Raw genomic sequence first — 14,536 nt, forward strand, 5'->3', positions numbered from 1 at the left:
GTTGTTGCCTTTCAGAATCCATCCCACAATGCCAGTTAAATCGGTGCAAGTGCTCCTGGTTAGGACATGCACCACTGACATGAGTAGCATGGTGTGGACATGCAACAGCGATTTAATTACTGCGGTGGCTGCACGTTGTTGTAATTTAGGTTAACATAATTTTGTAGTGTAGACATACCTTTTGAAAATTGAAATTTAGGCTCCTTAAGTCCCTAAGGCATTTTTGAAAAATTTACCCTATAACTATTTCTGTTTTAACAATACAGAAGGACCCTGATACTGACTGGGGCCTTTGGGTGTCACCATGTTATAAGCAGTAGTAATAAGACCTAGTTCATATATAAACAATAAGACACTGTGGCATTTAGCAGTCTTCCTCAGCATAGGTAATGTACATTTTCCCTGTATTCTTTGCTTACATATAGTACATAAATCTGTGCTCTAAGTATATCTTGTTTGCAGCTTGGTGAACGTGGCAAGTGGCAATTTGACTGCTTTTATGCATGATATCAGCTGGCTACAAGTTAAAAATTTCTGCCGCTTGGAAGCTGAAGAGAAGCAAGTTAAAATTACTGCAACCGTTGAAACAGTAAGTAAAGGAGTTACAACTGTTCAGGGATATAACAGAATTCTTCTCTTACTCTGCACAACTTCTTCAGTTCAGTTGAGCTAATCATAGAGGGTAAAATCCTGGCCCTATTGAAATCAATGGCAAAATTCCCATTGACTTCGGTGAGACCAGGATTTCATCTTGGGAATTTTCAGTTAAGTACAGTAGCTTATGTCAGCAAAGAGGTATGGGTGGCAGGCTTGGTGTTGCCACCCACAAGAGCCAAAATAAGCTACATTGTTTGTGTCATTGAGACAAGCACATGCACCTCTGCTTTGAAGAAACTTTTTAAATTACATCACAACCTAAAGAAGACTGAAATTCACTGAGGTAGACTGTAGTAAACGTCTGCAACAGCTTTTCTATGGGGCCATCATGAAAACTATGTGTTGCATGAGACTGTGCTGGAGAACAGAACTTTAAATATCTCTTTATGAAGAAAATAGTTCTCCTTGTTACAAGGGTACGATGGGGAAAAATGGTGGACTGTGTGTTTTATTGTGTTTTTGGCAAGATTTTAACAGTCAAAGAACAGAAGGAATTTGTGCATTTCATCTAAAGCTATTTTAATTATTCAACTTAGATTTTGGTTTCTGTGTAATTCCTCTTTTTTTAACATATTCACGTCTGCATCCTTTATTGCTTCTTTTCATGTACAAAATCTCAAACTCTTCTATCTTCTGAATCTTATTCCCATCTCCTCAAACCTTTTTATCTGATTTCATCACCCATGTTATTTATACACCTAAGTTGTCTTCTTAATCTCCTTCTACATTAAATACAACTTCACTTTCCTAAACTTGTCATAAAATATAAATCCTCTGAGGCTTCTCTTGCTCTTTCTCCCATTGTTGTTTAATTCTATAGAAAGAATATTAAACATTATGTGCAGCATAGTGCATCAGTTTCTCGTTCCTTTTTGGTGCATATTCTTTTGCTCTGTAGTCTGATGATACTGTATTTGCCTTTTTTTGGGGGGGGGGGGGCGGGAGGGAGCGCTGATGGTTTTAAAAATCCCAAAATGTGACCATGAAAATTGGTAATATATTAAGGAGATCTTTTCTCAGATTTGCAAAATGCTACAGCAAAATGAAAGAGAAATTAATGCACTTTAAATGAAGAGTAATAGTCTTTCTTAGTGCTTGAATGCCATATATATACACACAGCTTGCATTCTGTTTTTGCATAGTCCATTATATTACATAGTCACTAATATTTCTCTCTTAGGTGATGTCAGATATCAAAATTAAAGCAATACAGGAGCTGCAATTAGGGGAGGAGCTAGGTAAATAACTGTTCAATAATTATTTAGTTGGTAATATGGTTATTGCAGTTTGCTGGATGGCTTTTATAGTTTACAAAAGGGAGATTACTTGAGACATGGGAGTTAATCTTTACTAAGACTTTTAATAATTTTTTTCTGCTGCAGGATATAAGGGATTTGAGACTCCTCTAGTTGTGAATAAAATGACAAATCTTCCTGGCTAAAAATACTGCAATGTACCACACTGACTGCAGTTGAAAAAATACATATTCTAGGAGTACCTTATTTATATCCACCCACTACTTTTCCTAGAAGCCATTTTTGCAGGTCAAATAACTTTGTCATCTTGTTTTAAAAACCAAACCAAACATATTGCACGTGAAAGCAATTCTGAGACCGGTAAATTGCCTTCCTGTAAGACTGATACTTTCTATCCCTCCCTATAAGACTTATTTCAATGCATTTTTAAAAATGTGTGTCCTAAGTTGGAAACTTTGGCCAACCGCAATATTCAAGCCACTATTGCTAGGGTGGCTGACTTTATAAAGGGAAAGTAACGTCCAGCCGAGGAGACAAGGCTAGCAGTGTTTTCTGGACCTCTGGGAAGTGCTACCAAGTTGTGATTTTGGTGTTGCACCTTGGGGACGACAATTTTTCAACTATGTGATGCCTCTAATTAGCTAAACCTGTTAGTTTGTTAATTTTCAGTCCTCTATCACTCCAAACAGCTGAGCCAAATTTAATTTGATTTAAATCTATTTAGTCCATCTTGTCCTTCTTTTTCCTCCATTGTAGTGGATGATAGCTGTCTCAGACCCATTAACAGAAATGGGAAGCTTCTCTGTCCAGGTAAGCCACTCTAGTAATCTTTAAAATAAAATTAAGGAGAAAATGCATAGTTGCTTTTTTTTCCTCATTTAATAGAACATACAAGAATAGCTGGGTGAATAATGGATTCACTGTCATTCATAGTGGCAGTTCATAGTCATTCATAATTATAATGACTAGTCATTGGGCCAGGGAGAAAGTAAGAGTTGTTCTGTAGCGTGATGGCTTCGCCGCTCCCTTGAGACATGGGAGACCCAAGTTCCAGTTTCTTCTCTGACTAATTGTTGGTACAAACTGGAGCAACTTGAGAGAAGAGATGGACAGAGACCCACCCTAGAATACCCCCATAGGACATGGGCATACGCCTGCAGTGTGGGACACCAATGTTCAAATCACTTCTCCCTGTCAAGAAGAGACAGAATTGGACCCTTGCCACGAGGCTAAAAGCTAAAAGGAGGGCTGTGGTCTTGCCACCGCTGCTGCCTCAGGCTGCTTTGTGACTCCAGCCCAAAAACTCGAAATATTTTGGTGATGTTGAAATGAAACTGTTTTGTTCTTCTATTACTGAAATATTTCAGTTTTTCAGTAATGTCGAATCTATTCATGAATTCTTATTGTGTTTGCCAAATAGTTTCAGGTTGACCAAATAAACTATTCATTGTAACAATTTCACCCAACTCGTATATACAAGTCTAATATCACATTAAAGTGATGAATCAGCATTTCATGGTGTTTCTATACTTAATCAAAACAGGAGACTTTTTCCAATAGTAATACTTGTCTATTAGCATTCCACTATCAGACAAATAAACCATTTAATTGTCTTTTTTTATTACTTGCATCTAAATTCACTAATATTAAATACTTTATTACCAATCATGTATTAATTAGGAACTGGGTGCTGGATCACTGCAGAAATGCACAAAAGGTGAACAGCTACCCAATACAATATACTGTATGTAGATGAAAAGAAATATTAGTATTCAGTAAGTAAGCCATGTAAATAAATGTATAAAGAAAATAGAGTAATTTGAATCTTGCTAAAAATGAGCCCATTGCTCCTTTCATTTTTAAGGCTGCTTGCTAACTGTTTCAGGAAAAGTAGAATCCCTCTTTGTGGATTTACAACATCTATTCCTATAAACATTACAAAATAAATGTTAATATTGTGTGACAGACCCAGACCAGTGGGGTACAGGAGTCTGGTAGAGGGCAAATATACTGGTCACTGGGTGAGTAGTTTTCTGTTCCCTGAGTGACCAGAGCAGGGGCTGCACTAGAGTAATCAGGAACCTGCTAGAACCAATTAAGACTGGCAGGATAATTAAGACACCTGGAGCCAATTAAGAAACTGCTAGAATCAGGACAGGCTAGCTAATCAGGACCTCACTTCAGTTTGTGGCATGCATGCGAGGAGCTGGGAGCAAGAGGCATGAGGAGCTGAGAGTGAGAAGACATATTGCTGGAAGACTGAAGAGTACAAGCATTATGAGGCACCAGGAGGAAGGTCCTGTGGTGAGGATAAAGAAGGTGTTGGGAGGAGGCCATGGGGAAGTAGCCCAGGGAGTTGTAGCTGTCGCGCAGCTGTACCAGGAGGCACTCTAGACAGCTGTAGTCCACAGGGCCCTGGGTTGGAACCCGGAGTAGTGGGCAGGCCCGGGTTCTCCCCAAACCTCCCAACTCCTGATCAGACACAGGAGGAATTGACCTGGACTGTGGCCTTCTACCAGAGGGGAAGGTCTCTGGGCTGTTTCCCAACCCACATGGTGAATCTGTGAGGCGAGCAAATCAGCCAATAAGCGCAGGACCCACCAAGGTAGAGGAGGAACGTTGTCACAATTGTTAAATAATTAAAGTTGATACACAATAGCAGGATTTTAGAATGGATCAGATAACTAAGCATGAATAAATATATTAACAGTTAAGTGTTTGCATCATCACTTTACTGACCACACTGGTAGCACTAATATTTTTTGGAAGCAAACTTTTATTGTTTTCTCCATGTTTTTCTCCTCTTTAAAGTGCCTGAGGATTATACTGTCAAAGAAGCAGAGCTAAAGATGGGAAGCCTGTTGGGACTGTGTCATGGAAAAGCTCCAACTTCCACTCAGGTAAAAGAGTAGGGATACACAAAAAGAGGACTTGGCACAAAAGAGCTTTGATCATGTTTACATTTTCCAATATTCCTGATTTGTATTTTCTTGTCATAACACTTTGTAGAATTAATTGCAGTATAGGAGAAATGCTCATTCCTCTTACGAAATATGCTAATGGGCTTACTCACTTTGGAGACTTAGGGGTAGCAGGAACATTGTAATTTATTAGACTCAGCACCTTATTTCATTTTTAACTGTAAGATGAACCTGGACTATTGTATGTTTTGCCAGAAGAGGATTTCAGTGCTGTTTGTTTTGTTAGGGTACGTCTACACTACGGGACTATTCCGAATTTGCATAAACCGGTTTTGTAAAACAGATTTTATTAAATCGAGTGCGCGCGGCCACACTAAACACATTAAATCGGTGGTGTGCGTCCACGGTTCGAGGCTAGTGTCGATTTCTGGAGCGTTGCACTGTGGGTAGCTATTCCGTAGCTATCCCATAGTTCCCGCAGCCTCCCCCGCCCCTTGGAACTTCCGGGTTGAGATCCCAGTGCCTGATGGGGCAAAAATCATTGTCGCGGGTGGTTCTGGGTAAATGTCGTCAGTCACTCCTTCCTCTGGGAAAGCAACGGCAGACAAGCATTTCGCGGCTTTTTTCCCTGGATTGCCCTGGCAGATGCCATATCATGGCAATCATTGAGCCTGTTTTGCCTTTTGTGACTGTCACCGTATGTGTAATAGATGCCGCTCACAGAGGCGATTCAGCAGCGCTACACAGCAGCATGCTTTTGCTTTTGCATGATAGCAGAGATGGTTATCAGCCATATTGTACCATCTACCATACCATAAATTGGTAATAAGATGATCGTGGCTACCAGTCCTTTTGCACTGTGCCATTTGCTGCTGTCATAAGTGCCCCTGGCTGCTCTTAGCCAGGGGCGCAAAAGCCAAAATTGGGAATGACTCCCTGAGTCAATCCCTCCTTTTTGGTATCTAAAAATAGAATCAGTCCTGCCTAGAATATGGGCAAGTGTACTAGAGAACCACTGTATCAGAGAACCAGAGAGCACAGCTGCTCTGTGTCAGATCCTGCAGAAATTATGAGCTGTATTCTATTCACAGGGGGTGCTCCTGCAACAACCCCACCTGTTGATTCCGTTCTTCCCTCAGCCTTCCTGGGCTACCGTAGCATTGTCCCCCCACTTGTGTGATGAAGTAATAAAGAATGCAGGAATAAGACACAGTGACTTGTTAGTGAGATATGAGTGGAAGGCAGCCTCCAGCTGCTATGATAGTCCAGACAGGACAGTAAGGAGTGTGTAGGAGAGGAGCCCAGCATCCCTCTGCTAGTTCAGGGGCAATTGAATCTTTTCTTTACACATGAAGGGTGGGGGCTGATGGAGCTCAGCCCCCTGTTGCTATGATGACGATGGTTATCAGCCATATTGTACCATCTACCAGGAAAAATTAGGGCCAGGCACCCTTGATTGACCTTACTGATGCTAGTCAGCATGGTTACCAGTCCTTTTGCACTGCCCCATGTGCCAATAGGCTGATGATGAGGACGGCTACCAGTCGTTTTGTACCATCAGCCATCCATAGCGTGGGGGGAGCAAGGATGTTGGTGTTGAGTGCTGCACCATCGCGTCTATCTGCAGCATTCAGTAAAGATAGGGTGACATGTAAAAGAGTCAAGAGAGGATTGTTTTCCCTTTCACTTCTGGGGGTGGGTGGGGGGGTGCGTAAATTGCCTAGCTATGCCCTGACCCACCGCGGACACTGTTTTTGACCCTAGAAGCATTTGGAGCTCAGCCAAGAATGCAAATGCTTTTCAGAGACTGCAGGAACTGTGGGATAGCTTGAGTCCTCCAGTCCATGAGCGTCCATTTGATTCTTTGCCTTTCCGTTACGCTTGTCACGCAGCAGTGCGCTGAGTCCCTGCTATGGCATCTGTCTGGAGATATTTAAAAAATGATTTTGAGCGCTGATAGAACAGATTTGCCTGCCCTTACAGCGATCACGTCCGCATCGTCCATGCGGGAGCTCTTTCTTTCTTTTGATTTTTAACTGCATCACCACCCGTGCTGATCGGAGCTCCACGCTGGGCAAACAGGAAATATTCAAAAGTTCGCGGGGCTTTTCCTGTCTACCTGGCCACTGCATCCGAGTTCAGATTGCTGTCCAGAGCGGTCAGTGGTGCACTGTGGGATACCGCCCGGAGACCAATACCGTCGATCTGCGGCCACACTAACCCCAATCCGATATGGTAATACCGATATTAGCGCTACTCCTCTCGTTAGGGAGGAGTACAGAAACCGGTTTAAAGAGCCCTTTATACCGATATAAAGGGCCTCTTAGTGTGGACGGGTGTGGCGTTAAATCGGTTTTACGCTCCTAAAACCGGTTTAAACGCGTAGTGTAGACCAGGCTTTAGAGAGACCATCCTGCCGTAATTAACCAACATGCACATGCAGTGAATACAAAGAAAACTTAACCCTGTTTTCATTCTTATCTATATCTTCTGCGAGTTTAGATAAGTAATTATGATGGACTCCCGCATATTTGTACTGCATCTGAAGTAGTCTGTTTTAGCTTTATTCTAGAATTAAAAATCAAGTAAATCTATTATATGTGTATATATAAAATCATGCTGCATGATCCCTGAGCTTTAATTTGACATGCTATCCTTTTCTTAGCTCTTCTTGTATTTTGTTGTTGGGAGTGATCTGCAGGGAGCCCCAGAGATGGAGATAGTAGTGGAAGAGACTGCATCTGTGAGAGAGGTAATTACAGGAGTTCTACAGAAATCTTTCATTTTGCATGGATATTTTAGCACTCCAATGCCAGCTCCTCTGCACCTGGGTACTTCTTGCTTGCTACTGTGTATTGCTTCAAAATAGCATCCATGTTACAGCTGATGCCCTGAGGAAATTGATTTATTGGGGAAAACTTCAGAAGTACGAAAAGGGAAAGAAATGTCTTGAGTTCCCTAAAGATGGTGGGGAGAGGAGTCTGCCTGTGGACTGATCAGAATCCAGCTGACTTAGACCTGGTCATGTGATCATCTTTACAAGTAGTGTCACTTTATTAGTCATATGGCACTATGACAGGGCTGATCACGATTAAGTGGGGTGTAAGTGGTTGGATCTGCAGTTTTGTTGTAGAATTAGTCTTTTTGAAAACTGAAGGGAGGTCTGTGTTTTGGAGTCATTGTGTCTTTATAACACGCATATGCTGGTCCTGTGGACTTTTAAGGCAATGTGTTGGTGCTGAACATAAGGACACATATTATGTGGGTTCAGAATCTTTTGGAAGACACTTTATATATATCAAGTATCAGAGGGGTAGCCGTGTTAGTCTGGTTCTGTAGAAGCAGCAAAGAATCCTGTGGCACCTTATAGACTAACAGACGTTTTGCAGCATGAGCTTTCGTGCATCCGAAGAAGTGGGTATTCACCCACGAAAGCTCATGCTGCAAAACGTCTGTTAGTCTATAAGGTGCCACAGGATTCTTTGCTGCTTCTACTTTATATATAGTTTTTAACCTCCATCCCATGGGTGTATAGAAGTCAAGACGTTTTCTCCCACAAATTAATGCAAATATAAGAAATATCTGCCTGCCCTAATAGCAGATGCCCTGCAACTAGCATAAACTCGTAGTATCTACCACGCACATAGTTAGACTAAAAGTAATCAGAGGGAGTTGGGCTTTTTTAAGATTCTGGCTTTATTTTAGTAAAGGAAACCTGTGGGAGGAAGTTGTGTCAAACTCCTACACAACAGAAGTCCTATTATAGAAGTGATAAATTGATAGCACAAGTCTATTTTCTGACAGGCTGTGAAAGCTGCTTCCTTTAGAATATTAAAATTGTATATTCATACATTTATACATGAAAACAATTTTATATTCTAAGGCAGGGGTGAGCAAACTTTTTGGCCTGAGGGCCACATTGGGGTTCTGAAACTGTATGGAGGGCCAGGTAGGGAAGGCTGTGCCTCCCCAAACAGCCTATCCGCCCCCTCCCACTTCCCGCTCTCTGACTGCCCCCCTCAGAACCCCGACCCATCCAACCCCCTGCTCCTTGTCCCCTGACTGCCCCCTTCCAGGATCCCCCACCCCAACCATGCCCCTGGATCCCCGCCCCCTCCCAAACACCCCTCTGGTTCCCTGCCCCTTATCCAACCCCCTCGCTCCCTGTCCCCTGACTGCTCTGACCCCTAGCCACACCCTCACCCCTGACAGCCCCCCTGGGACTCCCATGCCTATCCAACCACTCCCTGTCCCCTGACTGCCCCCCGGGACCGCCTGCCCCTTATCCAATCTCCCCACTCCCCGCCCCCTTACCATGCCAATCAGAGCACCGGGACTGGCAGCCGTAAGTAGTACACCATAAGTAGCACATTCCTACGAGGAGCAATTTAATAGACTACACCGGCGGCTCTTCCAGCCATGCTGCCCGGCAGGAGCTCACAGCCCCGCCACTCAGAGTGCTGACGGCACAGCGAGCTAGTCTCCCCAGCCAGGAGCTCAAGGGCCAGGCAGGATGGTCCCACGGGCGGGATGTGGTTCGTGGGCCATAGTTTGCCCACCTCTGTTCTAAGGGCTCAGATGTGGCTTTCCAACAAGCATCAAGTAAGGGTTTGAGTGCAGTTCTATTCATTAAGATAGTAGCAGATCAGGAACCAGACTGTGACTTGGTTACACATTGGAAAATCTAGTTTTGTAAATGAAATTATTTTTCAAATTATGTACTGGGATTAAATATCACCATGTATTTTTCTTTTCTTTCAGTGTCTAAACTTAATGCTGGAGAAATCTGGGTTACCAGGTTAGTTGTACAAGATAGTTTGTCTAATGTGTTCAGTGTTTTCCAGATTCCTTTTGCACACCCTACAAGCTTAAAAAGTAATTGTTTAAATTAAGCTCATTTGCGTTATTGTGAGATGCAGTGAAAGAGAGAGGATTTATTGAACCTGGAGAAAATGAATGAAGGTCTGGAATCTCAGCCCAATAAAGTTCATGCTTTGTACTTTGCCAGTCTAAATTGGGCAAAAACTCACCCTTGACTTCAGTGATCACAATAAATAAAAAGAGATCTTTAAATCACTTTACCAAAGCAAAGCTGTAAAAGTGAAATTAATGTGAGCATGTGCTTTGGACCATTCCATTATTAAAGGTGCTAAATGAAATGAGCATGCAGAAGCTATTCAGTGATTGACTGTCTATATTGGTGGTTTTGTCAGTACAGCATTTCTCATTGCTGCTGGTTGAAATAAGAGAAAAAGGAGCATGCCATCGTTTCCTCTATCTTGATCACTGAAATTAATAAGTATTAAATACAACATTCTATGTTAGTGTAAAGGTTGCAAATTTAAACAAGTCAGATAATAGGAAAGTTCATGTTCAAAAAACATTTTCATCTACATTCATTTACTAGTATTAGGATACTTGTTTAGCAGCCAAGCTAAAAACTAAAACTTCTCTGTATGTGTGTGCACCACCCAGTAGGTAAATTCATGTTTGAAAAACATTAACCTCATTAATTTCTGTAAGTATACCTCTACCCCGATATAAAACTGTCCTCTGGAGCCAAAAAATCTTACCACATTATAGGTGAAACCACGTTATATCGAACTTGCTTTGATCCACTGGAGCGCACAGCCCTGCCCCCCTGCTACTTTACTTTGTTATATCAGGTCGCGTTATATCGGGGTAGAGGTGTATAGATTTCCCTGCCATGAAAGCAATAGTACTGTGCTCCTTACGTGTTCTTATTTTATATCACCAACCCTGAAAAGCTGAATTAGGCCTTAATTTGAACTTCATGTGGAACTAGGTGCTCTCTTTCTAATAAAATTTGTGTTTCAGATCACTTGGATACTTTTTTTCCCCACTAAAAAGACTGTTGGACATGCTTTTTTCCTGTACTTTAAGAAGATAATTCTGCCTGGATTTAGGGATTTTAGTTTAGGAAGGTCAAATTTTAGACCTTAAAATGCAAATATATATATAACATTTTTATAATGCTTTCCTCAGAGGAAAAATTCAAGAACAAACATAACTGCTCTTCCAAAATGCTTTGTATTCACTCTGCTCTTTCTATGGCAGTAATTAACATATTATAATCCCAGAACTAGTGCAAATCAGCCCTGAAATTTTGGAGGTAGTAAAAATACCCTTTTCTTACAGCAACAGTTGTGTTCATTTTTAAGAGGCTATCATCAACTTAAATCGTATATCTGTTTTGAAAATATGCCTACAAGTAACGCTTAACCTTTTTATAACTGAAAATTAATTTTTCTCAATTTTTTTCATTTTGTTTTCTTTGTATTTGTCAGCATTTTTTGAAGCTGACAATTCACTTCCCCTCTATATCTTATTAGTTTCCTCTGGTTAGGGCAGGGGTGGCCAACTGGTGGCTCCAGAGCCGCATGCAGCTCTTCAAAAGAAAATCTGTGGTTCCTGCCAGAAGTCAACTCTGGGGAAAAAATGGTGGGTGCTCAGCAACCACTGGCAGCCCTATCAGTCCTCATCCCCCTCAGCACCTCCTGCCTGCCCGCGCGCCCCCCCCCCCCCCCCATCAGCGCCTGCCCCTCCTGCCTACCATGATCGGCTGTTTCAGGGCATTGCAGCTCTGGGAGGGATGGGGAGGAGCGAGGACGCAGTGCCCAGCCCCCCTCCCTCCCCCAGCACCTTCCGCCATGATCAGCTGTTTTGCGGCGTTGAGGCAGCTCGGGGGGGGGGGGAGGGGCTGAGTGCTGTGTCCTCACTCCTCCCCCACCTCCCCAGAGCCACCGCAGCGCCGCGAGGCGGGAGGCGCTGAGGGAGGGAGGAGCAAGGGACCCGCTGCACAGCCTCTCCTCCCTTGCCTCTTCCTCCGTCCCCTTGCCTGCTGCCCGTGTTTTGCGCCAGGAGGCTCTGGAAGGGAGGTGGGGAGGAGCAAGGACACAGCCCACTGGAATGGGGCAGGAAGAGGTGGGGCAGGGTGGGGCAGGGTGGGGATGGGGACTTGGTGAAAGGGATGGAGTCAAAGGTGGGCCTGTGGCAGAGCGAGGTGTCCAGCAACCCCTGGCTGGAGCCTGTGTCTCCTTCAATAAAGTACACAGTGACTACTAGCTGGTGGGGAAATGTTTAATCAAAATTTTTCTTACACCATCTAACAATGGAAGGCAAGTTCAAATGGAAAAGAAAATACACAGATGAAAATCGAGGCTTCCAATAGGAGGTGGAGAATAAGTACTTTTTTGTTGAATGTAATGGTAAGGCCATGTGTCGTCTTTGCCAGATGTGTGTCTTTCAGTTCAAATCTGCCAACTTGCAGCATTATTTCACTTCTAGCCATGCACATGTGGATCAAGAATTCCCACAAGGTTCTGAACTCCGCACTTTAAAACTGAAAACTTTGAAAAAACAAACAGATGTAGAAGCCCAGTTCTTCACCAGATTTGCCAACTGATCGCAGACTGTAACGTTAGCCTCCTATTATGTGGCCAGGTACATAGCCCATGCAAAAAAGCCTTACTCTGAAGACAAGTTTATAAAAACGTGCCTCACTGATGTGATTTCAATCCTGTCACTGGAGAATGAGAATCTACAGAAAAAAATTTCTGGCCTGCAGCTTTCATGCTACACAATAGAACGCAGAATTGCCGACCTAAACAGTGACATTGCATTGCAACTGCAGTTGCAACTTCAGCGGTGTGAGTATTTGAGCATCGCTTTGGATGAGTCATGCAATGTACAGGATAAACCTCAGTTATCGGTATTTGTCCGCACTGTGCCTGACGACTGTGTTATAATGGAAGAACTCCTGGATATCGTGCCATTAAAGGACAGAACTTGTGGAAGAGATCTAAAGGGGGCATTGAGGTTCCCTTTACAGAAGCTCACTGCTATTGCAACAGACAGGGCTCCATCCATGTGGGGAATCTGTGAATGGATTAGCGGGGATTTGTAAATCTGACAAGAGCTTTCCCGAATTTTGGACATTTCACTATATTATTCATCGGGAGCAACTGGTATCTAAAAATCTCAAATTTGATCACGTCATGAAACCAGTCTTGCAGATTATGAATTTCATTCACTCAAATGCACTCAATCACAAACAATTTCAAAATCTAATCGAAGAACTGGATGAAGACAACTTCCATGCTGATTTGCCATTTCACTGTGCAATTCGGTGGCTCTCGAGAGGCAACGTTATTTCCCGTGGTTTTTTTTGTTTGTTTTTTTTGTTTTTGAGCTCCTGGAACCAGTAAAATTGTTTATGGAGGAGAAGCAAAGAATACATCCTGACTTTACAGATGCTGGGTGGGTTCTAGACTTGGCATTTCTTGCAGACATGCTGCTGCATTTGGATAAACTTAACATGGACTTACAAGGAAAATTCTGGTTGCTGTCTGATCTAGTGCAAAGTGTATTTGCGTTCATGAACAAACTGCAGGTGTTTCACAGACAAATGCTTGAGGGAGAGCTGACGTACTTTCCCTCAATGTCACAACTTCCAGACAGATCAAAAGAAGATGCAGCAGAACCCCTAAAACGGAGCACAACTAGATATGCGAGCATGATTAAAGATCTTAAGGACAGTTTTGAGGAAAGATTCCAAGATTTGCAGCAGAAAAGACCTCAAATCAGATTTCTGATTGACCCTTTTAGTGCTGAAGCCAATTGTCTGAAGCCCCCTTTAGTCACTGACGAAGCAACATCCCAGATGGAAATAATAGAACTTTTGGAAGATGACAGATTGAAATCTGTTCTGAAGACAGAGGGGATCCTTACTTTCTGGAAATCTGTACCAAAGGATAAATACCCCAACATCAGAGGTGGGGCCCTAAAATTAATCTCGATGTTTGCCTCGACCTATCTTTGTGAGTCTGTTTTCTCAATGCTCAAATATGTGAAATCCAAGTGCTGATCAGTAAGATAACTGCTGCTCGTGAGCACAACTGAACACAAACCAAACGTCAAGGGAACTGTTGAAAGCAAAGATTGCCAGAAGTCCTACTAAGTAAAACGTTGACAAGTTGTTGTTATTGTTAACTATACCTTACAAATGCATAATAAATATACGTTATCAAATTGTGTGTGTGTGTGTGTGTGTGTATACACACATAATGTATATAATCATTACATAATACTGTGGCTCTTTAGCAATGTACCTTGGTAAATTCTGGCTCCTTCTCAGGCTCAGGTTGCGCATCCCTGGGTTAGGGGAAGAGAGAGAGAGTGAGAGAGAGAAACATTTATAAAATAGGAAAATGTGGTTGCAAAACAACCAGTTGTTTTAGGGAGTTGAGCATGTGTGATATTTATAACTCGTTTTAATTCTCAAATATGGCATCCATTTAATCTCTAACATTTGTCAAAGTTGAGAAATGTATGAATTACTTACTCTTGGGAAGAGTGCGTTCACATATTCTTTTGTAATAGTGATATTTTTCTGAATGTTCGCAGTGTTCTGCTTTTTGCAGGTGACAACTGGCATTTGAGAAGAATCGATTGGTGCTATGAAGCTGGAGAAGCATTAAGTGAGGAAGTAAGAGAACCCTATGTTTTACATTAAAAAGCAAATATGTTAAGGGCTCCTGGGTCTGTGGTATATTGCAGGCCACATCCTATTTTATGTTGTTGGTGATTTGGCAAGAGTGAGAATGTACACACACACAGAATATGTAACACACAAAGTATTTGCCTTGTAGTGATTTGCTGTGGCTACCGTTAAAGATTTTC

The 14,536-nt window shown here is 42.4% G+C and overlaps 1 protein-coding gene across 4 annotated transcripts in view; it reads left to right on the forward strand.

Annotated features, from left to right (window-relative positions):
- The window catches only part of USP40 (ubiquitin specific peptidase 40), a 60,928-nt gene that overhangs the window by 27,897 nt on the left and 18,495 nt on the right, over positions 1-14,536 (forward strand). For all 4 annotated transcript variants that reach the window (XM_045032169.1, XM_045032170.1, XM_045032171.1 and 1 more), the window contains 7 exons: positions 463-589; positions 1,838-1,895; positions 2,670-2,723; positions 4,725-4,813; positions 7,500-7,586; positions 9,596-9,632; positions 14,278-14,342. In XM_045032169.1, coding sequence (XP_044888104.1) covers positions 463-589; positions 1,838-1,895; positions 2,670-2,723; positions 4,725-4,813; positions 7,500-7,586; positions 9,596-9,632; positions 14,278-14,342 — 517 coding nt within the window. The remainder of the gene's footprint in view (positions 1-462; positions 590-1,837; positions 1,896-2,669; positions 2,724-4,724; positions 4,814-7,499; positions 7,587-9,595; positions 9,633-14,277; positions 14,343-14,536) is intronic.

Source organism: Mauremys mutica, chromosome 10 (assembly GCF_020497125.1).
Source record: "Mauremys mutica isolate MM-2020 ecotype Southern chromosome 10, ASM2049712v1, whole genome shotgun sequence".
Lineage (NCBI taxonomy): Eukaryota > Metazoa > Chordata > Testudines > Geoemydidae > Mauremys > Mauremys mutica.